The 26,790-nt window shown below is 42.3% G+C and overlaps 1 protein-coding gene across 1 annotated transcript in view; it reads right to left on the bottom strand.

Annotated features, from left to right (window-relative positions):
• Window positions 1-238: 238 nt before the first annotated feature.
• Cyfip1 (cytoplasmic FMR1 interacting protein 1) overlaps window positions 239-26,790 on the bottom strand; it is a 50,352-nt gene continuing 23,800 nt past the window's right edge. Inside the window, 20 exon segments of the mRNA XM_027404747.1 lie at window positions 239-906; window positions 2,596-2,743; window positions 3,204-3,442; window positions 4,356-4,450; window positions 5,079-5,151; window positions 5,796-5,926; window positions 8,163-8,253; window positions 9,660-9,803; window positions 11,166-11,253; window positions 13,622-13,821; window positions 14,733-14,852; window positions 18,311-18,419; window positions 18,522-18,598; window positions 20,239-20,335; window positions 20,746-20,902; window positions 22,407-22,634; window positions 22,637-22,733; window positions 22,736-22,972; window positions 23,975-24,122; window positions 25,870-26,036. Coding sequence (XP_027260548.1) covers window positions 742-906; window positions 2,596-2,743; window positions 3,204-3,442; window positions 4,356-4,450; window positions 5,079-5,151; window positions 5,796-5,926; window positions 8,163-8,253; window positions 9,660-9,803; window positions 11,166-11,253; window positions 13,622-13,821; window positions 14,733-14,852; window positions 18,311-18,419; window positions 18,522-18,598; window positions 20,239-20,335; window positions 20,746-20,902; window positions 22,407-22,634; window positions 22,637-22,733; window positions 22,736-22,972; window positions 23,975-24,122; window positions 25,870-26,036 — 2,811 coding nt within the window. The 3' untranslated portion in view covers window positions 239-741.

Raw genomic sequence — 26,790 nt, forward strand, 5'->3', positions numbered from 1 at the left:
CCCTCCTTTTGTTTGCAGTGTCCACTGTCCCATGCCATTTTCTCCCCAAACTGTTGGCCTTGAAAACTCTAAGCACATACTTAGAAGTCTTGGTGCTCTTCTTTCATGTCCTTCATGGACAGCACAGCTTTTGCTTTACATGTCACTGACTTTCAGTGCATCCCTGCCTAAATGTGAATGTAAAGTTAAGCATGTGCTTGTCAGGGACTGTCCTGCCGTACCAATGAATGAACACAAACAGATTACATTAATTTTTATTTCTCTAATCTTTAAATCATATCTCAAATCAGACTGTCACTAGTGGATTTTGTGGAAGCAGAGGGAACAATGACTTAGAAAATATTTCCTAAAAGACCATCAGAAAAAATCCCTAAATAAAGCTAGTCATTAAAGTTTAACCAAAGTTGGTAGGGAATTTTTAAAATATAATTAGTTGGTATTATGCTTCTTACAGGATGAGTGAATTCAGTATTTTATAGCTAGCTACTGGAACATTCAACATAAAAATACCTGTTAAGACCATAATAATGGCAACAATTGGCAACCAGGTTCTCATACTTCCCAATTCCAAAGGCATATACAATTTTAGTCTAGAAAAATAAGTAAGTTTTATAAAGTTAAGCTTTTGGATCAAAAAGCACCCCCTTAAGTAGGTTCAGACAAAATAGCCCCTAAAAATCTCAATATAGTTTACATAAAGACAAACATGCCATCAGTTACTGTATGTTTCGAACTTAGCCCTCAGCTGCTGGCTAAGGACTGGTGGATAGGTGGCTGGAAGCAGCGTACATGTTCCACAGGTGTACTCTCCCCATCACCAGATTTCAAGTACTTGTCCAGGATAGTAATGATCTCATCATTGAGAATCTGAAACTTGCGGATCCTCTCCACCATCTTCTTCAGTGGCTACAATTAGATCAGATTGTTAGATTTATTGTGCTTTAAAATGCAAGGACTCTATTACAGAAAAATTATATTGACCCTTATCATCTTTTAAATATCACCATCAAATTAATGAATACATTATATAGACCTGTTCATTCAATTATCATGTCTGTTGGCCAGGAGTGGTGGCTATATCAGTACTCTACTATTTAAGATAAAGGTTTACTGTGAGTTCAAGGCCAGCCTGGGGGGGGGGTGGGTACATGGTGAGTTCTAGATCATGCTGGGTGACGCTTTTCTCCAAAGCCCAAAAGCAAACAAAGAAAAAGAACGTGGACACGAACACAGACCTGTGAACTAATAAAAGTTGCGTATTTCCAGTTTAACAGTACTATGGAGAAGATGCTTTAAGTCTGGATAAAGGTCACAGACAACTTAGAACTTGAAAGCATTCCTCTGCCCACAAAGGAGGCAAAGATGAGAAGGATAGGCTGGGATGAAAAAATAGCCTGGTCTATACCTGGAGCTTTCACAAGAAACTCTAACAACACAGGGGATAACAATAGGCAATGAATAGTAGCAAATCTTTGAAGGAGACATTTAAATCCGGTTAAACAAAACAGAAGCTTGCAAATAGGTCATGTAACACAAGGATATGACAGTCTCACAGGGCCCTCAGAGACTCCAAGGCTTTCAAATATCAGAATTAGATTATAAAATATCAAGAGGGGAACATTCCAATTTAAATATCCCTGCCAAGATTTTAACCAAATTACAATGGAGAAAAATGTTTAAAAGTAAAAATCCCAGCCAACTCCACCTGAAATGAGTTAGTTACCTCAAAGAGAGCCAAGAAAATGGAGGTATGAGAGCTACCATAACCCTTCAGAAATACCCACACTGAATTCCTTTGCACCTGTGGATATTCTTTTTCAAAAAGCACTTTTCAAGTGTGATTGACAAGAACTTCAAAAGAGCTCCTGGATTTGTGCAGGCAGACCCAACCCAATCATCTGAGCAGAAAAGTTGTAGGAGTTGGAGACAGGAAAGATGTGGCAAAAGTGGCTGATCCCTTGTGGCTTGAAGGTGCCTTGTGGCAAGAATGTGAGGAAACGAGCTGACAGCAGGAAATGGACCTCATTTCTCTATAGTTAAAGGACTTAAGGAGACTGGAAGCACATTCATCCTTCAGGGCCCTTGGGGAAAACACAATTCCTTTTAGCCCTGTGAGGCCAAGCAGGGCAATCAGCTGAACTATGCAGACACTTAAAAGTGAGATAATCAATGGTAGGATTTCTTGCCTTAAGCCTATGATTAGTTCTGGCAGCAACCAAAATCAAAGTCAGTCACATGGAAAGCAGAAAAGTCTCAATCTTCTAAAAGGAGAGATGAAAGAAAGTATGAGAACGTAATGGCTGACTTATTTTCTATCATTCAATTGTGGGGAACTTTATAAGATGAGAAAAAGATAATAAAAGCAGTTTCAGAAGCACATTTTGATGTAGAAGCCAGAAGACTAGAACGGTATGTCAACAATCTGAATCTAGAATCTCTACGGTAAGATGAAAAGTAGATCTAATTACCTTAAAAGAAAACAGAACCGATCTAAAAATAAGGGCTTTCTGGATTTCTTTTTGTTTAAACTTGAATTTCATGTTAGGATAAGAAAATTCCTCCCCAAGAAAAATGTAAAAGATTTTGTCTACATACCACATTTTTGATAATCTCATCTTTGCCATCATGTTTCTGAACTTTGAGAAGATGGTAGCAGAAATCCAACACAGCAAATCGCCTCTGCTGTCCAAGGAGGACAATTATCATACAGCCAGCCCAGTGGAGCCCATCGCCAAAGCACTGCCTACGAGCACCAAGCAACAAAAAGGGTGAACAGGCAGACTCTCATGAGTCTGTCTCCAAAGAGCAGTTGTCAGGCTACATTAATTTCTTTGTCTAAACAGATTCTCTGTCAGAAGAATTGATGAGCACAAGCAATTTCCCAATTTTTGATAAATGCCAGTTTGGTAGGTCACAGACCTATGAAAAACAACTTTTGCTACCCAGAAAGAGGAATACCCAAATTTTGCCTTGAGTTGCTTTGGATTCACATAACTCCAGTATCCTTATTCTGAGTCTGTCCTTTGACATCAAGGAAGGAACCCCATTTTATTAGCATTTAGTCAGTGCAATGTCTGTGCACTTTCTAAGAGAGCTTTTGTCGTCAGTACTGACTGCACATTTGTTCTTTCATCAACCACCTCCCCTCATCCCACCTTCCCTGGAACTGTCCTCTTCCAGAGAGTCACAGAACACATACTTACTCCACTGTAAACTCGTGTGTCCCTACAGGAATGCAGTACACAAACTGCATGGCACTCCATAGTCTGTGAAACTCCACACACTCATCCACGTGCATGACCCCATTGCTGGGCAGAGGCCCCCGCCAGATGGGATCATCCAGAAAGGTCCGGATCCGTGTCAGGATGACCTCAAACATGGATAGCCCACAGCAAAGCCGCTCCTTGGTCAGTAAATCCCCTTCTCTTGCGATTGCAATTTGCTGCAAAAAGTACATGGAATATTACAAGCCATGATAGAGTATTGGAGGGCTAAAAACAAAGTATCTCCAGGTCTGTTTATGACGTACTAGACAGAAAATGACAAGCTGGCAGTAGGTTTGTGGAAGCAAGCATCAATAAGTTAGAACAATAAGTATGTCGTAAAGATTAAATTAGATGAGTCAAGAAGAATGAAGTACATCTATCCTTAACTGCAACAACATTGACTCTAGGTTATATGGCCATTTCCAAAGATATTTATGGTAGTCACAAAAATTCTACTGGCTTCTAGTGGGTAGAAGCCAGCATTGCCACTAAATAAAGTCCACACACACACACAGTGGTTCCAACTGGCAACGGTGCCAACAATTAAGTATGGCAGATCTGGAGTAAACTTTATTCTGATACTTTGCCTTTTGTTACAATTTCTTCTAAGAAAAAAAAAAACATAAAAAAAAAAAAAAAGCTTTGTTCAATGGGGCAGTGGTGGTGCATGCCGTTAATCCCAGCCAGCACTCAGGAGGCAGGTGGATCTCTGAGTTTAAGGCTAATCTGGTCTATAGACCGAGTTCCTGGACAGCCTTGGCCACACAGAAAAACCCTGTCTTAAAAAAACCAAAAGAGAAAAAAGAAAAGCTTTGTTCATGAACAGGTGATGTATGACAACAGGTTACATCTTTTGAGTACATCTATGTTCCTGAGATAGATGTTTAAGCCTTTTCTACATAACCATCTCTAATCCTCCCAACCTGCTGCACTAGGACACCTGTAGAGATGGAGATCTGAGCAGTCTTTTTGGCCTCACAATAACATACAGCTGCTTCCAACCCCTCCACTGGTCTAACCCCTCCCTCCACTGGTCTGGTCCAGATTTCCACCCAATTTGTGATCCCTAGCAACCACAACACCCCTTACCTGTGGGGTTCCCAGCCTTTCAATCAGTGGGACAAGATGCAGTGGGGCATACTTGGATTCTAGTCTTTTCATTTTGGCATCAACTCTCTCCCCCTCTGTATTGGAAAATAATTTATTATGTTCTGTCCTTAAGTAATTGAAAAAGTTTAATTTTTTAATGAAACTGAAAGATTTAGTTAACTCCATGGATGCAGATTTCTCTTTGGAAAGAGTATATTGTATTATATTAAGATATACAGTATATTAAAATAGCTCTTTTACAACTTTAATTCAAGCTGATAGATTTACTTGTGCAATGTATCCATTTGGAATCTGCTTTCAACTTGGACTGGTGTAATTTTTTCATGCAATTATCAGCCAACAGAATGGGGGAGCATGAACAAGTTTAATGTGCAGTTTTCAAAACTCACTGAAAATTCTAAATGTGATCTAAAACAAAACTGTACCATGAACCACTTTACTCAGCCATTGTGACAACTGTCAACTTAGTGGTTATTCTGTTTTTATTATCTCCACTTCCCGGTTTCTGTGCTATTTTGAAACAAATCCTAGGCATCACTGTAGTCATAAATACTTCAGTTAATGGATACTAACCATGTGTCAGACACTCCCCACAGGGACTTCCTGACTATAACTGAAAAGGTACCAACATAATTGTGAACACTGGCCTTTTGCTCCAACTGCACAGTGTAATGTTAACTCTGGTTCATGATGCAGACTCACCTTTCACGTGGACTCGAGGCAAGATATTCTGGAAAGGGGCTGCATGTAACAGGTCACAGACTTCTTCTAAAGACTGAAGCAGGGCAGAGAAAGTTAGCCCAGGAAGACGATCCCATTTAGTATAAAATAAACATTACACAGTGTGTCCACTGAAATCCCTTGGATAGTGTAATGTCCCATTGAGCTACTTCTCTAGCGTACAGGAAAAACACCTTTTTTTTTTTTTTTAAAGACAGGGTTTCTCTGTAATCCCGGAACTCATTCTTTAGACTAGGCTGGCCTTAAACTTAGAAATCCACCTGCCTCTGAGTGCTGGGATTAAAGCTATGTGGCACACTGCTGGGCTTTGAAAAACTCTTGAAACAAAGGAACACATTATATTCTTGTTTCCCAAATGTAAGGAATCAATTAATAGCTATGAAAAAGTGGTATGTCTAGGTGGTGGTGGCACACACCTTTGATCCCAGCACTTGGGAGGCAGGGGCAGGTGGATCTTTGTGACTTCAAGGCCAGCCTTGTCTACAAATCAAATTCCAGGACAGCCAGGGCTAAACAGAGAAACCCTGTCTTGAAAAACTGAAAAGGAAAAAAAAAAAAAGGTACTTTTCAATATTGCCGATTGACTATCCTTACTAAAGAACTTACAAAGAAAAAACTTCTTGGTTATCAGCAGCGAACAACCTTGAGTACCTGGGGTAGGCTGAACTGAGAACTCACCAGGCTCTGCTCGATGAGCAGGCAGAAGAGGACAGCATTGCCCACCTCCCGCAGGTTCTGGAAGCACACTGTTTTCAGCTCTGCATACTCCACAATGTCCTTCAACTGGTGGTGGAAGAACTCCAGGATGCCTGTGGCAGCAGAAGGGAGGGTTGGGGTTTCAGGAACAGCACCAGCACCAGCACCTGCCATTCTGATACTACCTGGTTATGGGACCGTCACATCCTTCTAGCAACAATGGTTTATATCACTTGGCACATCCTTGAAACCGGGACCTAGCCTCTGACACCCTTCTCAGTCAACTCCCATGTGTTCAGAGGCGGCTATGGTGGCAGTCTCTGCCACCATACGAGAAGAATAAAGGACAGTTCAGAGCGTCATCTCTAGTGGATTCAGATAAGGCATTTGATAAACTCGATGTTATCTATACAGGCATGGAAAGTAGTGTGTTTGATTTGATAAAGAATGTCTAAAAACCCTGTAGCTAATTTCATAATGGTGAGGAAACTTGGCATACTTTTTCTCTGAATTCCCACAGCATTTTAGTCAAGTTTGCCAATGGCTGAACAATGTAAACATGGCACAAGAAACCAGGCAGTGGTGGCGCACACCTTTAATCCCAGCACTCAGGAGGCGGAGGCAGGAGGATCTCTGAGTTTGAGGCCAAGCTACACAAAGATACCCTGTTTTGAAAAATCAAAAAAAAAGTAAAAATAAAAAAACCCAACCACCAAAACAAAAACAATCAAAACCATGGTACAAGAATACACAAGCCAATATGGCTACCTTGAGCCATCCATCCAGTGCCAACCTGGTGAAAATGGACAGACTACTATGACATCCTAGAAAGAGCCAAAACTACCCTGAGGATAAAGTTGGATTTAACACACTTCAAACCACTTAAGACACATGTCAGTTCCCAATGTCTTCTCATGAATCCACTGTCCTGCCCACCTCAGAGAGAGTCCATGCCTCCTATTCCTGTCTCCTCTCACTTGTAAGTACTACTATTTAGCTATCTAGTGTAGTGGAGACCCTTTCACCTGGGTCATCTCTCAACAAGCAGGAGCAAAATATGTCAACTACTGATCTTTGTTCTACCAAGACTTATCCGACCTAATGCTTTCTCTTCAGCATTTAAATTTCCATCTGTAGTTTTAGTGCCTTAACATTATTTATCTGCCTTCTACCAATGAACTGAAATAGGACTCTTCTAAGCCAGGGCCACTCTGATGATTATTTTCTTTTATAATGGCAGAGTAATTCCCTCAAAATGCCAACTGTATCTGGGAGCTCGGCCACATCCACATCAGGATGGCATCATGTGTCAGCTCAAGTCCATTAAAGACTAGTATAGAGCCACACACGGGGAACAGTGTATGGTGTTTTCTGACTAGATTATCATGATCTATTGAAAAGATTCATCTCTTGATAATGGCATTACTAGGAGGTGAGGCAAGAAGGGGTTGGAAGAATCGGGTCACTGGAAGCATGTCTTTGGTGGCTACCTTTTGCCCTGGACTCTTCCGTATTCCCTTTCTATGTATGCTTCATTTGCCCAAAGGCAAACAGCCTCTTCTTCACTATGATCTTGCCTTGTGATATTCTACCTCAAAACATGGGGCCAAGTGTTCATGAACAGAACCCTCTGACACCTGAGATAAAATAAGTCTCTCTTCCTGGAGTTACTTTTCAGAGGTACCAAAGTAACTACATGCCACTGGACAGACAGCTTTCAGGTAGGAGTCCAGATTAATCCTAAAGCAACACTGAGGTCATTATGGATATTTATTTGAACGGCCTCATACCAGCCTGCAGGAAGTTATGTAGGTTGACCTGGAGTACACATCCAAGGACTTTGGGTGAAGTTCTTGTAGCCAGTGAGTCAGATAGGGCAGAATGTTTTCCAGACCAAGAAGACTATTAAATGGGTAAGAGGCCAAGGGAGGGAACAGGGAGCAGGGCCCTGGGGCTGCTTTGAATGCTTTCCCCTATTAAGGCTAAGAGGGCAACAGGACCTTGTAGTTAAGTGCCCTCTGCCTTTCTTGGTAGGCAGTTATTTTCAGGATCTTGGATAACAGTGTGTTCAATACCACAGTATCAAAATTCTTGCTGGTTGACAAGCTGGGTCCCTCAGCTTCCTTAACTACAAAGAATAATCCCAAAGTACCTTCTGCATACTTGCCTGCTGCCTACTTGTAAAGTGTATTTGTTTAATGGACTATACAGGCAAATCCTGGTTTGGGCCTCTTTACCCCACCCCTATCTGCTGGGAAAGCAAATCTGATTCTTCCCAATAGCTTCCAACTTGATTCCCTCCTCTTGAGGGATGTACTTATGAGAGGTACCCCAGACACCCTTGCTCACCAGGAGAGCCGTACTCATGTCGGGGAAGGCGGCAGATCTTGGGCATCACTTCCATCAGAGTTTTCACATACTGCAGGATTGTGCCTTGCAGCTACAAAACACAAAGGCTGTGTTAGCCACCAACCTCGCTTCTCAAGGAAGGCTGTGGCCACCAGTGTGTGCTCTGAAAGTTGTTAGTCCATTACTAAAATACACAGTTACGACCAAGACTATAGAATCAGTTTGGCTAGGGAATGAAACCCCACCAGTGGAAGGATAGAACCCTCCACCAGGTATCTACAAAGAAGACTATATTCATACTCTTAAATACAACTTCCCTTCTGTGACAGAAGTGGCCAGGAAAGATAGCAGAGGCCACATTCCAAAGTAGCTCCCACGCTGATCCATGCTGATTCTATGCAGATGGTGACATGAGTACAACTCCGACCTCACTCTGAAGTTACACGTGTATGTCTAAGCCCTTTATCCACAATAGTCACCAGAACAGAAGCACATGCCACTTGCCTCACTAATTAACTACGCACTTTCATCTGTCAGGCAGGAGCCTTCTCACTATATTACTTGTGCAGAATGGCCTTACAGCTGGAGTAGTCCTTCAATGGCTGTCCCTGCCCACCATGGATGCCTGAGCGCCTGTGAACTAAAGCTCCTGCGGTCAGTATGTCCCATTCTGTTTACTTAACGCCAAGGCTTCCTGGAGATCTGTGTTTTATGAAAACTCAAACTTCACAAATAGAAATTTTTTTGCAGAACTAGGGGCTCGAGAGATGGCTCAGTGATTAAGAACACTTGCTGCTCTTCAAGAGGATCCCCTCATTTGGTTTCTAGGATCTACATATCAGATCACAGACAATCACCAACAGAAACAAACTGGGGAAAGCAAACTGCAGCAAGCATCTTTTGTTTTTCATCCCCCCAAAGTTTGGGGTAATGGTGGTCTTTGATAAGACAGGAATCACTTCTACATATAAGCAGCAATGTTCTCGTATAACAAAGATAGTATTCTGGTTATTAAACATTCCTGAAAGCCTGGTATGATGGAACAAACCTATATGTAATACCAGGAATCTAGATGCCAAGGCAGAATGACTGCCATGACCAAAGCCAGCTTATGCTAAATGTGAGACTGTATCTCAAAAAGGCAGAACAAAAAAAAGTGTAAGCCAGACAAATAACTTCAATCATTCTTTTTGGGGCACTGGGGTATTATTTTTAAGAGAAAGGTTCTTATAGGTTCTCTAGGCTGGCCTGAAACTCCTGGTTTCAAGCAAAATTCCTGCCTCGGTCTCTTGAGAAGCTGGCAGTATAGTGACAGAGCTCTATACCCAAAAGATCCACTCTGTCTATTTAGAAAAAACAATGTCTGGAGTTAAGTGAAGCACTTGTCTGTTAGAGACCCAGAGCCCAGACAGAAAGACTGTGCCCCACCCCCATGGAGGGCTTCCTCTACCCCACAGAATCCATGTTACAAGGACAACTCATTCCAGAGAAACTCACCAGGCTCTTGACAACCTTCAGCAGCTCTTCCATGACCACTGCAATGCCCTGGTAGCCAAGCAGCCGGCAGATGACCTGGAAGTGAGGAGGCCCCACAAAGTTCCGATAGCTGCCATAAATGCTGGAGTAGGCTAGGTTCAAAGCCTGGTGAAAAGAGGACAGAGTTTTCAATATAGTTCTCACGCATTCATGGGGATGGCATTAGGGGATGTTTTCAACACACCACATCTGAGATGAAGAGAGCCAGCTACTTTCCTTGTGATGTGTACTGCCCTTACCCATGTGGAGGTTTTCACCCCTTTTGAGAGCAAACTGTAAGCAGAGAACCTAATGGGACAGTGGACGTTGGCCTCTTAGGGAGGCTGAAGGTATTTTGGAGCAGATGAGCAGTCCCCAGGGATAGGTGATAAAAGATTTCCATGCAGGGAGGGCCTCTAACTGTATTTGAAGCACCAGGGATGGAGAGCAGGGAGATCCCAAATGAAAAGACTTCATTTCCTTTATGTATCGTCTAAATTTCCCTTAAAACTTCTTTGATCGGCTGGTTTCTTTCTTCACATTGGGATGACAGCTCCTCTATCTCAGTGTTCTGACATGAGTGCTGGGGATTTAAACTTGGATCCTCGTGTTTGCACAAATACTCTTACCTACTGAGCCACTTCCCAGCCTGTCTTAACTTTTTTTTTTCTTTCTTTTTTTGAGATAAGGTTTCTCTGTGTATTAGCAGTGGCTGTGCTGGAACTCTCTTTGTAGACCAGGCCTGCCTCTACCTCCTGAGTGCTGGGATTAAAGGTGTGCACCACCAACTCCCAGTCCTGTCTTAATGTTTTAAAATTAATTTATAGTTTGCATTTGCTGTGTGTATGATTTCAATGCCAGATTTAAATTGTATATAAGTTTATTTTTGTGGCTCAGCCAAGATGTGGTCCAGCCTGGTAAATTTCCATGGCCATTTGAAAAGCGTATCCTGCTGCTATGTAGTGTTGAGGTCCAGTTCTTCATTGCTGCTGATTTTGTTTCAACAGATCTACCAGTTACTTAGAGTTGAAGTTCTAGTGTAAAACCCGTGGGATGTCTCATTTCTTCTTTTAACAAGTTTACTCAGGGCAATCAAGAGTAAAATGGAATACCTTCCTGTCTCAGTTAATTGTCAGTTTCTTGTCAACTTGACACAAGCTAGAGTTAGCTGGGAAGAGGAAGTTAAACTAAGCGAGTTTGTGGAGCATTTTCATGATTAATGATTGATGTGGGAGGGCCCCGCCCACAGGGGACAGCACCACTCCTGGGCAGTTGTCCTGGGTATTGTAAGAAAGCAGGCTGAGCAAGCCAGGAAGCAGTGTTTCTCCATGGCCTCTCCATCAGTTCTTGCCTCCAGGTTCCTGTTCTGCCTTTTCTTCATGATGGACTACAACTGTAAGCTGAAACTTACCCCTTCCTTTATGATTTTAGTCAGGTTCTTACCACAGCGACAGAAACCCATCATAATACAAACAGAAAATAACCTACCTTGGATCCATGCAAATACTGGGGTTGTGCGTTAGGCTGTTTGTCTCTTTGAAATTCCTGAGAAAATGGTAATACTGTCCGAACAAACCTAAACCAGAAAGATCACATGGGAAAATAAAGAAAATAAAATTTAATAGCAATTCTTTAGCTTCCAAAGTTTCTAATTATATATCTAAATCTTTTTCCCAGTTAATGATAATACCAAATAGGAAAACCCTAGTAAAAATTCAAACCCACAGAATGAAGTAGAAGTACTCTAAAATACCATATATAAATAATAGTAAATCCAAGCTTAAGAGCTGGGTTCTGGGCTAAGAAGCCAACTAAAACATTTTGTACACAACTCAGTCAAGAGTCTGCATCTTGATAATGTATCTTGTCCATTTAAAACTAAATTTCAAGTGGAAACTGTCAAATTAAAGTTGAAATGTGGGGCTGGAGAGATAGCTCAGCAGTTAAGAACACTGGCTGCTCTTACAGAAGGCTGGGTTCAGTCCCCGGGACCCATATGGGGGCTCACAATTGTCTGTAATTTCGGTTTCAAGGGACCCAATGCCCTCTTCTGATTTTACGTGAATGAGCTAGGCACACATGTGGCCCCAACACATACATACAAGCAAATACCCATACACATAAAAAACAAAAACAAAACTAAGGTTTGCTAATTAAGTTTACAAACTTGGTGACCTCACATTATACCACAGTAAATTAGTATTATGCAAAAAGGAATAACTTTCCCATAGACAGCACATAAAGCATGTGCACTTGAGAGGCCAGGAACCTGCAAGGCCGAGCGTCATAGACAGAATGCAGCTGTGAACCAGATTCTCACCCTAGTATCTGTGGGCTACAAAATCATTTCGAATAATATTCAGAAGAAAAATACTCTTTATTTTTATTTTTCCATTTTTCTTTTTTTATGTAAATTTTTATTTCAATTTTCAATAATGCACAATAAAGCACAAATTCGAGTTTATATTGTCTTACAGAAGCGTGTTATAAAACAAATTGAGAATTATTTGTAGGAGCCCCCTTACATATTAAAAATTTAAATATTTTAAAACTTTTCCAAAGGACATTCCATTTTTTATTTAATGGACTTGAAATGAGCACTTTGGTGAATAAAACTAGATTTTTTTATATACTTTTTTGTAAAATCCTCAATATTAAAGAGCCAATGGCTAAGAAAAATAGCATGGTTCCTAGACTCAGGAACCTCATTTCTAATACTGTCGAAACAGTAAGTTATTTTTCCATTTTTCAAAGCAGGGTTTCTTAGGTAGCCCTGGCTGTCCTGTAACTCACTCTATAGACCAGGATAGTCTTGATCTCACAGAGATCTGCTTGCCTCTGCCTCCTGAGTGCTGGGGTTAAAGGCCACAGAAACCTAAAATAGTGACACCCTCCTATCAGTTAGCATACCTAATATACAGACACCCTATTGTGTAGAGCACTCAGACACCACTGTAAAGGGTTCTCACTGCCCAAAAGCTGATTACAAAAGTCAACTGAAGACAGTAATGCTAAGATGGAATCCCTTATTCTACTTAAAATCACCAACGGAGGAAAGAGTGTTAACATACAGAATGCCAATTAATATTTGCAGAGGGAATGAAGGAATTAGAAACTTACTGGCCGTCAACCACTCAGGGACAACTGAGATTAAGCATTTGTCACAGACACTGAAACTCATAGGTCACATTCCAAGGTCTGATAGTCTCAGGTGACCTCCCTTATAAGTTACTTACAACATTAAGGTAGAAAAGTGGTAACTGGACAGTGGAGAAACTTGGGAGCAACCACCTTAATTAGTCACAGAAGTCAACTGGACCAATGGTGGGACTCATCTTCAGGGCATACCCTGCTGCTAGTAACCCTCTGGCAAGGAGACCACACTGGTCCTAAGGAAATTCCATTCTGCTGACCAGTGTGGACAGTCTGACACTGCTGCTATCACCCACTCTACCAGCAAACTGGCTATTCCTTTTCACTAACATAACACAAATGAAGTGGGAACGATGGCATTTAGCTGAGCCACACTCTCACAGTCCACATTTCAGATAGAAACACGAGAAGTAGAATCACCTGCCACATTCTGACATCAGGGAGACTTAAAAGTAGTCAGTATAGCTCCTGCAGCCATTTCCAATGCACACCATGAGATTGTGTCTACAGTCACGACTAAGTGGGCTGGTAGAACCTTGGCCCTCCTGCCTCAGGCTTCAGCCTTTGACGAGTCATCTATTTCCATATTGCAAAACTATAACCATCTGCCCAAGTGCTGATCTCAGGCTGTAAACAGAATGAATAGGGAGGGCCTGAGAGTCCAGAACATGAGAAATCACAGGGGAAAGAGGGAGAGAGTAAAAGGGGAAGTCTATGGAAGTTAGTGCCTAAGATCAGCCATTGTAGATGCATCTGTGTAGACAAATCTGTGAGGCTAATGGCAGACTTACCTGTTGGTGGAACCATTATAGCAGTAGTTGGGCAAGAAGTCATAGTTTAGCTCCCAGAAGACATGGAGGGTAATTCTTCCATAAGGCGCAGACACATTGTGGTTGGCTTCCCGGAACATGGCATCAAAGCTGTCTAGTGTGAGGTACTTGCTCATCAGCTTGTGTGTCATACGATTGATTTCTAAGAGGCCATCTAGCTCCTACAAGACCATAGAAATGGGGGTGTGAGTACAGAGACGGGTCACACAGGAGGGAGACCTGGGAGGTCTCACATATGGGGAGATACAAACAGTGAAAGGTTGCAATGAGGTGGCTACCAACATATGAGCCAAAACCACATGAAATAGGGCTTTGGTGGGTTACCAGAATTTGTTCATCAACTTGAGCCACCCCCACCCCACTTCTATAGTCACACCCAACATGCCCTGGTCTTTTCTCCTCTATTGTCACTCAAACATATTCACTACAGCCCTTGAGCCACCACCTACCTTGGACAAAGGCAATTTGGACAAATCACTAAATACTACTGTCAAAGACCGAAGCCATCTCCAATACCTGCACACAATCCAGCTAGTGCTGGCCACTTTGGGTCAGTTTTCCCAAGTAATATATTCTATATAGATACTCCCTGACTTACAATAGCGATACTTCCTGCTCAAGCAATTGTAAGCAGAAATGTCAGTAGGTAGTAAGTGAATTTACAATATTGGACCTTTTGAATATTATGAGTGAATTTACAATATTTAACCTTTTGAATATAATCAATGCTTAGGCCAGTGTACCTCCAATATGCCAAAACACATTAGCCTATAGTTGGACAAAATCATCTAATACAATGTTTTCTGATGAAATATATACAATCACTTTCTTTTAATCTATTCAGGAGTTATAGATTCCTATCTTGGTCCACAGTAGGAGTGATTTATTCAAGATCAGGATTATTTTCTCTTTTAAGTGAATATGACTCACAAATACTAAGAGTCGGTAATAAAACAACACTTGACATAGTCAAAGGTCAATTAGTTCCCATCTTTGTTATCTATACAACAACTGACCTACTATTAGTTCAATTTCTCAACAGAGAGGAAAACAAATTAGCTCTAGTACTTACGACTACTGATGTCAAATCTTCACTTTCAAATCGCCCAATGGCCAGTTCTAGAGACTTGTACATGGCTGCTGAGACACGCTGTGTAATCAGGCGATTGAGGTCAATGGATCTCCCAAGCAGCTGGAGGGAGAGACCAAGGAATATCAAGGTAAAGACTAAACGTAGCCTAGAGGGATAGATGGGTAGATAAAGATGCTTATGGCCATGCCTGATATATTGTTCAATCCCTGGGACCCAAACAGTAGAAAGAAGAGATGCATGCGCTCTCTCGCTCTCTCTCTCTCTCTCTCTCTCTCTCTCTCTCTCTGTCTCTCTCTCTCTCTCTCTCTCCTCTCTCTCTACACACACACACACACACACACACACACAAACACACACACCATGATGCCCAGGACAGCCAAGGCTATACAGAGAAACCCTGTCTCTAAAAAACAAAAAGTAAACACAAAGATAAATCCAAACAAACAGCAACATAAAACGTCCAAAACAAAATACAAAAAAATGTGTGTGTAGGTGTGTGTGTACACTCATGAAGGTGTAAGCTCATGAGCATACACACAATGCGGAAGATGGGACCTAATCATAGATTCTGGGTAAGGATTCGACCACTGAACTAGATCCTCGAGCCAAGTAGATAGCAGGACTACTATTGTGTATGACATCTGCAATGGAGTAAGACATTTAGTACACTACTATTTATTGCTTAAAAAACAAAACAAAACAAGCCGGGCATGGTGGTGTGAGCCTTTAATCCCAACACTTAGGAGGCAGAGGCAGGTGGATCTCTGTGAGTTTGAGGTCAACCTGGTCTACAAGTGAGTTCCAGGATAGACTCTGCTGTTACACAAAGAAACCCTATCTCTAAAACACACACACACACACACACACCTATCTTTTTGTTTTTTTCAAGACAGGGCTTCTTTATGTAGCCTTGGCTATCCTGGAGCTCATTCTGAGGAGCAGGCTGGCCTTGAACTCACAGAGACCCACCTGCCTCTCCCTTGAGGTCAGGGATTAAAGGTGTAAGGCATTAGCCACCACTGCCCAGCAAGCACAGTCTAGCTTAAAGTCCTTTGCTTAGGGGGAAAAAAAAAAGCTCATCTCAGGTTTTTGTAAAGAAAAGTCTTCTTACCTCATTCTATTTGTTTACACAGTCTTAATTTATTAAAATTATTAAATTTATTAAAATTTATTAAAATTAATAATTAAAATTTTCTATCACAAAATAAATTTCAGAACATTTCCATACATGTGTATTATTTGGACTTTACTCAGTCACCCACCCCCATGTCTGCTCTTGTCTTCCTTCATGGTGGTCCCTGTTTTGCTTTCCTGTCATTCATATACACATGCATGAAATAGAGATTCTGTATATGGGAGAAAACATGCAATGTTCATCTTTTTGAATCTACCTTATTTATCTTATATGATTTCCACTTCTACCCATTTCCCTGTAAATGACAGGATTTCATTCTTAGTCTCAGCTCAATATCTTTTTATTGTATATGAATGCCAGTTTTTAATCCATCCTTCAATTGATAGGCTGATTCTATACCTTGGCTATTTGAACATTGCTTCAACAAATACAGATGTACAAGTATCTCTGTGGTGTGCTCGCTTAGATTCCTAGATTTATTCATTTAAAGGTCTGTCTTTGGGGCTCTTAGAGAAGGAATAACTCTTCCAGACTGGACCTATTTCCTGGAAGCCAATCAGGTTCAGAGAGCTGTAATTTCATCCCTGTAATGAAAGATGTTCAATATATAACATGTAACCCTTTTATCCAGAGTATAAGGATAAACCTAAATTCTCAGGCTAAGACGAGAAGGTTGTTTAAACCCAGTAGTGTATAGCCTGGGTGCATAAAAAGCCCTATTTTGAGCTGTTTGTCAGGACTGTCCAAGCAACTACCAAATCATCATAAGTGAATTACCCTTATGCCCCCCAGAGGTGGAAAGTGTGCTGAAGACACCATGAACTTCAGAAACAAGGCCCAGAGGACCTGGGATGAATCTGACCAGAAATTCTCTTCTCTGAGAACTAACTTTCATGCTACCAGAAGATTCCATGCAAGTTTCCAAAGGAGGGAAGCAACCAACAGTCTTACTTAGCTTTAATACCTATGAACCACAACAACCAAAAGCATGGCACAATAACCCTAAGTGTGCAACAATGGCACACATACCTTGGTGGTAACCAATAGTTCTCTAATTGGATTTAAGATCCACTTAACAAGAGGTAAATCATGCCTGTTACTAGAAACCTAGCCAACTCCCCAGGGCCAGTGAAGTCACAGATTGTAGAAAACTTATACCTGCTACTTTACTAAAACCAGCAGATTCTCCAACTAGATTCTTAATATTTATCTTTATGCCCACAGCTATGTGTAGTTCTCACTTATCAAGAAAACTTCTTTTTGCAATAGTCAGAGACCATTGCAGAAAAACAGAACCAATCAGAACAGAGTTGTGGAGCCTACTCCCAACTAATATATCTGTAACAATTCCTGTACCTAAGGCCCAGGAATCCCTGTGGAAGAGAAGCCACGATGATTGTGAGAGCCAGAGGAATCAGGATTTTGTTGTGAGGTTGTGTCTCCTACAAATGTCAGAGAATCAATGCCCATGAAATCTCACCAACATGGCTGCCTAAATGTGACATGAGCAGGGATGACAGACACCAGTAGATAAGCTAACATGGATGGGGCGGGGGGGGGTGGCGCTATGCCCCTCAGGCTTGAACCCTAAAAAACTAAGAAATGCTGAGAATGGAAGAAATAGTCATCCCAGGGAAGAGTATACCAATTGGTTATCCAATATCAAATAGTCCCCTCTGAAAATATACAGATGAGTAACATATGGAAACTGAGGCATTTGTATGTATTTAGAAATGAGAGAGAGAGAGAGAGAGAGAGAGAGAGAGAGAGAGAGAGAGAGAGAGAACAACTAAAGAAAAATGAGGAAATGAACTTGAAAGAGAGTAAGGGGAGGTGGTATTTGAGAGGCTTTGGGAAGAGGAAAGGGAAGGGGGAACTAATACAATTATACTACAATCTGTGGTAGTTTGAATGATAATGATCCCTAGTTGGAAGAACAGTTTGGGAAGGATTGGGTATGGCTGTATTAGAAGAAGTGGGTTACCAGGGGAGGGCTCTGAGGTTTAAAAAGTCTTGCACCATTCCCACAGTCACTCTCTGTGTGTCTTGTGGTTGTGTCTCCAGCTATGGGCTCTCAGCTATGACTCCAGTGTCATGACTGCTGCTGTGTTCTCTACCCTGATGATCAGAAACCCTAACTCTCTGAAGCAATAAGCCCTAAAGAAATGCATTCTACTTTGTGTTACCTTGGTATCTTCTCATAGCAATAGAACAATTAAGACATAATCTCAGCAACAACAAAAGACTAGACTGGCCAGCACAGTGAGACCCTCTGTGGTGGAGGGAGGTAGGGAAGGATAAACAAAACACCTGAGTACTTTATTAGGGCACTCATATGCCATGGTGTCTATAAAAGTCTAGTTCCCTCTAAAAAAAAAAGCCCATCATTCCCAAGACACAGTTGAGTAGTCCCTTAGCTTACCTGCACGTGTCTCTGCTTCAACAGCGTCTCATAGCGGTTAGAGGGGGGCAGGTGGATTGTGGCTCCCTGATTTTTGCATTCGGATCGTAACCGTTTGTCAAGAAGCAAACTGGTGCAGGAGATAGGATACTTGTCACATACTGAGTCTGAACAGAACGGTCACATCAAATTACCCAAGATTCTACATGAGAATTACAAGCCACACGCTTACCTTCCTGCCATAACCTTGTAATATGCAAATATCTGGTCTGCCAGTTTGTAAACAAATTGGTCAAAACATAGATTCACCTGGCAAAAAAAAAAAAGCAAACTATGTTAGATCTCAGCTCCTGAAACCAAGATCAAGCAACAACTCAAAAACAAATGTCTCTGCTTTTCTTTGCTTATTTTGTTGTTTTGAGCAAAGGTTGATCCTCAAGTCTCAGGATCTTCTTGGATCCTGGGATAATAAGCATCATATGCCACTACACCTGGCTCCAAACCCTTGCTTCAACACAAGTTGAGGCTTTTATTAGAAAAGAAAAAGTAGTGATGATCTTGCTGTCCAACATGGTACAAAAAGTGTGCCTGGCTGACTACCATGCCAGCATAGACAGATTAGAACACTACTGAGAAAAAAGGTCAGGCATGGTAGCACATTTCTGTCATAGCACCTACAAAGCTGAAGGCAGAGTTCTAAGAAATTCAAAGTTGAGGTGAATATGTTCAAAGATATACTTGAGAAAATTATCCTTATGAAACCCAGCACAACATGCAGTGAATATATGAATAAAACTGATTATAGAAGGAGGAGGAGGAGAAATAGAAGAAACAACAACCAGGCAAGTGGTGGTGCACACCTTTAATCCCAGCAAGGGAAGCAGAGGCAGGCAGATCTCTTGAGTTTGTGGCTAGCCTGGCCTACAGAGTTCCAGGAAGAATAAAGTTCACTGCTAGCCTAGGGCTACATAGGGATCTCGAGAACAGTCTAAGTTATGGAAGACCCTGTCTCTAAATAATGAACAACCAAATGAGAATCTTATAGAGAGAGCATAGCACTCCATCCTCTCAGATTCAAAGGAACAAGACAAAGCCCCTGGACCATCTGCTCAAGGGAGATAAGGTGCACCATGCCTAAGTTGCTTGTGCTTTTTAGGAGCCGCTGGTCTCAGAGGTCATCCCATGTTCTTCCTGAAGCAAAAATAGGTGCACTTAGCACAAGGCTGCCAAAGAAACACCCTGGAACCTATAGCCCCACTTAAAGTTGGGGTTAGCATCATTCTTCAGAATCATAAAGAGAATGTGTGTGCTCTGAGGAGCAGAGAGGCGCAAAGCCTGCAGACAAAACCAGCAGGGTAAGTCTGTGCCCTTGCATCCTGCATTACCTGGGCATCAGGAGATCAGACCTGGACAAACTCTGTGAGATGTTGTCTGGGAGGAGGAGGAGCTGCCCAGATACAGGAAGCGATCTCTTGAAGTTAAGTTCCCTTACATCTTAAGCTAAAGAAAGAGATAGTCCCTCAGTTGTATGTGTGTGCTAAGAATTTTACCTGTGAGCATGTGTCCTTAAGAAATAACTCAATACAGTCAGCTACTATGGTTTACTCATGTAATCCCAGTACTCAGAAAGCTGAAGCAGGGAGATTGTCATGATTCTGTGGATTGCCTGGGCTACAGAGAGAGACAGTGCATGTGGGAGGGTGAGGGTGCACCACCCCAGTGTGAATAAAAAAGTGTGTGTACCAGAAAGTTCCGCCAAGTACTATTTTACTACCTTTATAAGAACCCAATGAAAGGAAGGTGAAGTCAGAAGGACTCACACCAAAAAGTGTATTTCACTACTTAAAACACTTTGCTTTTAGAGAAGGTTTAGTTCTTTGAATACTCAGGATAAAAAGCACAATTTAAAAGGTATCTACTAAAAGGCGCTAAGGCTGCCGGCCTCTTACCTCTGCCTCGATTTCGTCATAGAGAAACTGCTTGTTGAATCTGGTCAGCGCATAGTGAGCGCTGTCATTGTACAGATCCAGGGAGTAGAGGACGTACCTGTGTAGGATGGACACCAGTCACTCCCCAGCCTCTTAAGCCAATGGCCTGTGACCCTCACAGCTGCCTACTCTTACAAAGGGTTCACTGTCAGGTATGATCTCCAGGTATGAAGAAACCAATTCCTTACTTTCAATGGTAAATGGTGTTCCTGTACAAAGCTGAATCTTATGGGATTACTCCATATCGCCAGGTCAGAGAAAGCCAGGCACCTTTTTTTTCCCATAGAAAGAATACACAAAGACTACCCAGACAAAGGCCTCCATGACTTTATCTTCTTTGTGGTGTGGCTTAAAGTATTTTACTGATATCAGTATTCAGTATTTTCTTTCCATTTTAATCCTGAATTAATGTGTGAAGGCATATACACATAAGAGCAAAGGCCTCACAGGTAGACTCGGGATACTCACTCCATCATTGATGCCTCTTTGGTCTCTAGGATGTGGTCAGTCAGAATCCAGGGCATAGACATCTCGATGGGGAACTGGATCCTCCTGCCCATGGTCAGCTCCAGGAAGAACTCTCGGAACCACAGCTGTGAAAGGTCACAGCACTGCTGCAGTGTTTCTTGAAGGATTTAAATGACATCAAGTTATCTTTCAGGAGCAGAGAAGCTGATTTAGTACAGAGGAAACAAGAGGTGTTTCATATAGGACGTGGCTCCTCTATGCTTAGCTCCCAGCCATGCAGCATGGACGCAAGCAGGAAGGGGTCACCAGACACTTCACATGAGAGACAAAACTAACATGGCTATGGTGTAAGTATGGTGAGGACCCTACACCTTCGGAGCAGCCAGTGTCGCCCTGCCATCAGGGACCTCAGGAACCCTTCTTGGCAGGATCAGGGGACTGTGTCCTTTTAAAAAGAAGTGAGAAAAGGACCACAGGTTTAACATCCCTAATCTGAAAACCAGAAATCATGAGTGCTCCAAAATCTCAGAGTTCTTATTAGGTACAATGTGATGTTGTAAGTCAAACATTCCATATCCCATCTCATGCATTGGGATGAAATCCAAATACAGACACACAAAGAATATAATACAGTATTGCTGTGTTTAGTGACAGGGTCACACTCTGAGATGGTGCGACCCATCAGAGTGTGCTCAGATGTTGACAAATTAAAATGACTATAACATCAATAGGCAACATCTGCAATTGACTGTAATGTGGTTATGCAACATATGACTGTTTAAATCTTCAGACTGTGTGCATAAGGTGTAGAAAAATCAGAGACTGTATTTATACTTGGATCCCACTCCCCAAATCTTACCATTACACATATCTAACTACCACCCGCCTCCCCCCCCCCCAGACTCATACTCTGAAGCATTTCTGGTCCCAACCATTTCAGATGAAGGATACTCAACCTGTATTGCCCTTTATGTAGGACAAACACCAGTGTCTAGGATGCAAGATTACATGCACATTCAGGAGTGGTTTAACCAATACAAAACTAGAAACAGATTTTAAACAATTAAGATTTGTTTTTTTGTTCTCAAAGCTAACAGTAACAGTATTACTATTTATTTCACTGCCTATAGCATCCAGGCAAGGCAGAGACCTTCTGCTCTAAGCAGAAGACACGAACAGCTTGATGGGGCCACAGGCAGACACAGAGGGTAGAAAGCATCCACCAGTGCCAGGTCAAAGTGGCGGGGTGTCACCAAAGTGGTGACTTGTCTGTCTCAGGGCACTTTTGCTACCTGGGCAATGGGGACCAGAGGGGCCATTTCTTCTACTTATCAAGGCCTGGCTCTTGATCCAGGTATGAAGTTACATTTCCCTGTTTTGTGATCCTGATTTTGTATTCACATGGCAGGGCCAACCAAAGCTCTACAGTCCTTGTCCTGCTAAGGGCCATGTCCTACAAAAGCCACGGCACAGGCTAGGGATGGCAAGGGACCTGGGGGATCTCCAGGATGTCTGGCCACCACCACAAAGGTTAGGACGTGGCACCATGTGGGTGCATGAAGAGATGGGCAGGAGGATGGTCAGGTAGGCAGAAGCGTCCCAGGTGGTGTTAGCAGTGTTAGAGCATGCCAGGCCGGATTCTGGTCAGCACTGTCTCTTACCACTGAAATTTATCAAGTGAGTGTAGAAGAATGACTCTCGATGAAATTTTTCTATGTCCAATATGGTGGGCCCCTCAAGGCTACTTCTCAAGGTTTTCTTGGAACCACTTTTGTCTGCAATGAGGGACTCTAGCATAGTTCTCACCATGTAAAGCTGTATTATCCAAGGAGATATTTGTAGGGAGAAAAATATAAACGGTACATTAGTTACATCAAATGGGAAAATCTATAGAAGAAGAACTGCTCCACTACACCTTGTCTAAGTCCCATGCCCGCAATCAGCTGGCCATAGACAGGCTGTCCAGAGGGCCTGGGTATCCACAGAGCCAAGATGCTGCTTCTTGGGATGAACTATGTGTAGAGGAGCAGCTCACCTCCGTGCCATAAGCATCAACAAGAAAAACAAACGATGTCTTACCACCAAAGGTTAAAAGAGGTGGATAGGTGTACGACTGCCTCAGAAACGCGTTTACCACATGCAAGAGCCTTTCCATGCCCAGAGACTTGAGCTGCCTCAGCAGCTCGGCAGAGCTCAAGGACTCAGCCATAGTGCGCACCAGGAAGAGCTAGACATGGACAGACAGGGAAGGAGAAGCGGGAGAGAGCCGTTAGTCACATGATGCACGGGTCTGGGTGGGGGACACAGGGACAGGCAAATGGAATGGAAGAGCGGAGGGCAGTGATACGCCTCACACAGACCCCAAGAATGGCCAAAGGCCTTGCTCTGGATCAGGAGGTTACATACAGACCCAGCCATGTGCTTTGCTGGTACCTTTCTACAGGAGGGATAGAGATTATGAAGCCTCTAAGAGACACGTGTAAAGGGGACAGGTTCCAAAGCAGAGGAGCATATAAAACCGCGTGAGTCAGTGAGAAGCACCTCAAAGGAGGCCTACATACATCGGAAGAGAAGGCAGCAACGGCAGCTTTAGACCACGACATAGGAAAGCAACATTTCATTTTTAGGAACACTCAATTTATAGAGTCAACATGGAAGTTACAATCACACATTTAAACATCAATAGAGAAACACAGATGTGTGGGCACATGTCTGCAATTCTAGGAGGCTGAAACAGGAAGTATGCTAAGTTTGAAGCTAACCCTGAGCTATACAGTAAGTACCAGGCCAGCCAAGGCTATTAAGACCCTTTTCATTAAAAATAGAAAAATGGTGCTGGGTGTGGTGGAGCATATTCTAATCCCAGCTCTCAGGAAGTGGAGGCAGTATGATCAAAAGTTTGAGGCCAGCCTAGGTTACATGAGACTCTCTCTCCAAAAATCAAAAAGGAAACCCAGTGTGAATATGGGAATGCAGGCATATATTTCAGACAGAAGTAGAAATGGCATCAAATGACTTCTGCATTAAATAAACAAACCAGATACTCACAGGAATGTCTCAGTCAAGGGTTAAGATTCACTTGGGCAAGGTATAGAAGAGAAGAAAAGCCCCAGGCAGAACAGAATTTGCCTGAGCAGACAATGGTACCTCTATTTCAATCCTTCCTCATCTCCCCCCGCCCCTACCCCAACCCTCCTTAGCCCAGTTCTAGGTCGAAGATGATGAGAACCTGTGTGCTGGAGGGTCCCACAGCACGGCGTGGCACCTTGATGTCAAAGCCACTCTTAGGGTCCTTCTCGCCCCGTAGAGCTGGGTCATTGAAGGGTTCGTGCCCTGTCTCCCAGTCACAAACAGTCTTCCTGATGGCCTGCAGAACACTAAATACCCCATCAAGTTATCAGACGGGGATCTTGGCAATCATAGCATCACTTCACCTAATAACTAAGGCACAAAGAAAGCTCCTCTAGCTGAAGGAACACAGTTAAGAGTCTATTCATATGAAAAGACTTACAAAAAAAAAAAAAAAAAAAAAAAAAGTGCATTCTTTAAAGTGCTACTAGTCCCAAAAGATGGTAGTTTACACCAATAAGCCAGGAAACGAGGTTTAACTTCATGAACACAAGCCAGGTAGCCAAATCAGGGCAGGGGGAACAGGACTCTCAAATGCCCACCCAGACAGCAGAGCTCTACCTCTCTGTGGCCAATCATTCCTTCGTGCCAACAGGAACATGAACTCATCACACAACTCAGGAGACATGTGTCTCGACTCACTGGAAATGTAACCCATTGCTAACAGGCTATACTGATGGAGCCCCACTCAAGGGTGGGTTACAAGAACTAGACACACCTTATGTTTACTCTGGTAGCCTCATGTGAGAAGCTCTGGATAAAATTCAAAGTACAGCCAAGTGGTGGTGGCACACGCCTTTAATCCCAGCACTTGGGAGGCAGGGGCAGGCAGATCTCTGAGTTCGAAGTCAGCCTGGTCTGCATAGTGAGTTTCAGGACAGCCAGGGCTACACAGAGAAACCCTGTCTTTAAAAAACAAAACAAAACCCAAAGTATGGTATGCATTCTATAATTCTATACACTCTCTGGCTGGTGGACAGGTCTGTTTTTGTCAAAGGTAAAGACTTCTATATCTAATGTGCCTCCAACAAAACTGTTATCTGAAAGGATGGAACAAGGAGAGTTTCAGGTTTCACACTTGTTTGGGGTTGGGAATATCTGAATAATAGTAAATTTTCTTGGGGGATAAGACACAAGTCTAAGTAGGATACTAATTTGATTTTTGTACAAATTACACATATAGCCAGATGACAATTTCATATACTATTTTAAATAATTTTGTATATAAAATTATCTAATTCAGGATGTAAATTTTCTACTGTGGCATCATACTGTCACTTAAAAAGTTCTGGATTTTTAAGATTCAGTGATAGAGTATGTCTAGTATATGCAAGAACCCGTGGTGGTTTCCTAACACCATATACGTGTGTGTATATATATTTGTGAGCATGTATGCTGGCTCTCAGACTTCTGGGGTATCAAAGATTTTAAGACTTTTATAATCAGAATATACACAGAGAACAGAATTTTGTTAATGCTAAAAACCACATTATCTAAAGTGATTGTAAAGCAAAACAACACTATACTCTCCTGAACTCTGGTAGGTTTCTTTGAAAGTCAACTTATATACAAAGCTTACATTTGAAAGTCAACTTATATACAAAGCTTACATTAAAAACTCTCAAGATCTCTCAAGATTTACCATATCTAGATCATTTTTTTGCCAGACTTTTGGATAATCTAAAAGAAAATTGCTAAAAGAGACATTATTTGTGGGACATAGGGTGTGGGGCCTTATATCCCTGAATACCTGGTGACTAGAATATTCTCTTGACTCTGGTCTCTAAACTCCTTAGTACTCAGTAATAAACTAATTATGCTGTTTAGGTTATCAATTGGACTCACCACATTTTATGTAGATGTAATTCATCAAAACTATGACTAGGAGTTGAAGCTAAATGTACTGAGCTACTTATGAAAGTAGATACTCATCTATCTGAACCTGAGCTCCATTCATTGCTTTGGGGCTGTGAGGTGTCAATGTGGGAGGCTGACCTCTGGATAACGTTCTTTTTCTTCTTGATGGCCTGTCGCAGTGGTTCTCTGAGGGTCACCTGAGAGAAGTCTTGCAGTGCAGCATAAACAGTGTGCCTGATGGCATGATTGAACACACTCTCCATCCTGCCCATCAGCACCTGCAGGCCTTTGATCATGGCGATCACCTGTAAGGACACAGTGTTCAGTGAAGGCTGAAGGGGGCCGGGGACAGTCCTTCAGTGCCTGCAAAAAGTCTCTCTCTCACTCACCTATCTTCCCTGGCTCCCTTCCTTTCTAGTACCAGGCTACCCTGCCCATCACCGTCTTTCCCACAGCAGAAGATTCCATATGCTTTGTGCCTACCTGGAACTGACCTCATTTCATGCCACCATGAGTACCCCGAGGGCAGCATTATATTGATTCAAGGACACCATGTCCTGCTATCATGTCCATTCCTGATGGACTTCAAATGTAGAAGTGCATATTCAAAAGGCAAATATGAACACATTCAGGAAAGGAAAAAGAAGTTAGAGTCTGCATATTAAATCCCCTTTGTTCAACAACAGTGGGACATTGACTTGATACATGTGGAAAGGGCCTAGAAAAAAATGAAGCCAACTGCTTGAATTCTGACACTGTGACAGCTCCATAGGTGCCACACATTTCTCTGTAGTCACATGTAGGGCTCTCCTGTGTTCATGCTGGAGAACTATTTATGCTTTTCTGATTGAAACAGAAGGGGAAAAAAAACCAAAAAACAAAAAACCTCTTAGTTTAAAAAAGTGCATAGGGCAGGGGCTGGAGAGATGGCTCAGAAGCTAAGAGCCCTGGCTTCTTTTCCAGAGGAACTGGGTTCAATTCCCAGCACTCACATAGTAACTCCCAACCATCTGTAACTCCAGCTCCAACTCCAGGGCCCTCTTCTTGCCTCCATGCGCA

This window comes from Cricetulus griseus, chromosome 3, assembly GCF_003668045.3.
Source record: "Cricetulus griseus strain 17A/GY chromosome 3, alternate assembly CriGri-PICRH-1.0, whole genome shotgun sequence".
NCBI lineage: Eukaryota > Metazoa > Chordata > Mammalia > Rodentia > Cricetidae > Cricetulus > Cricetulus griseus.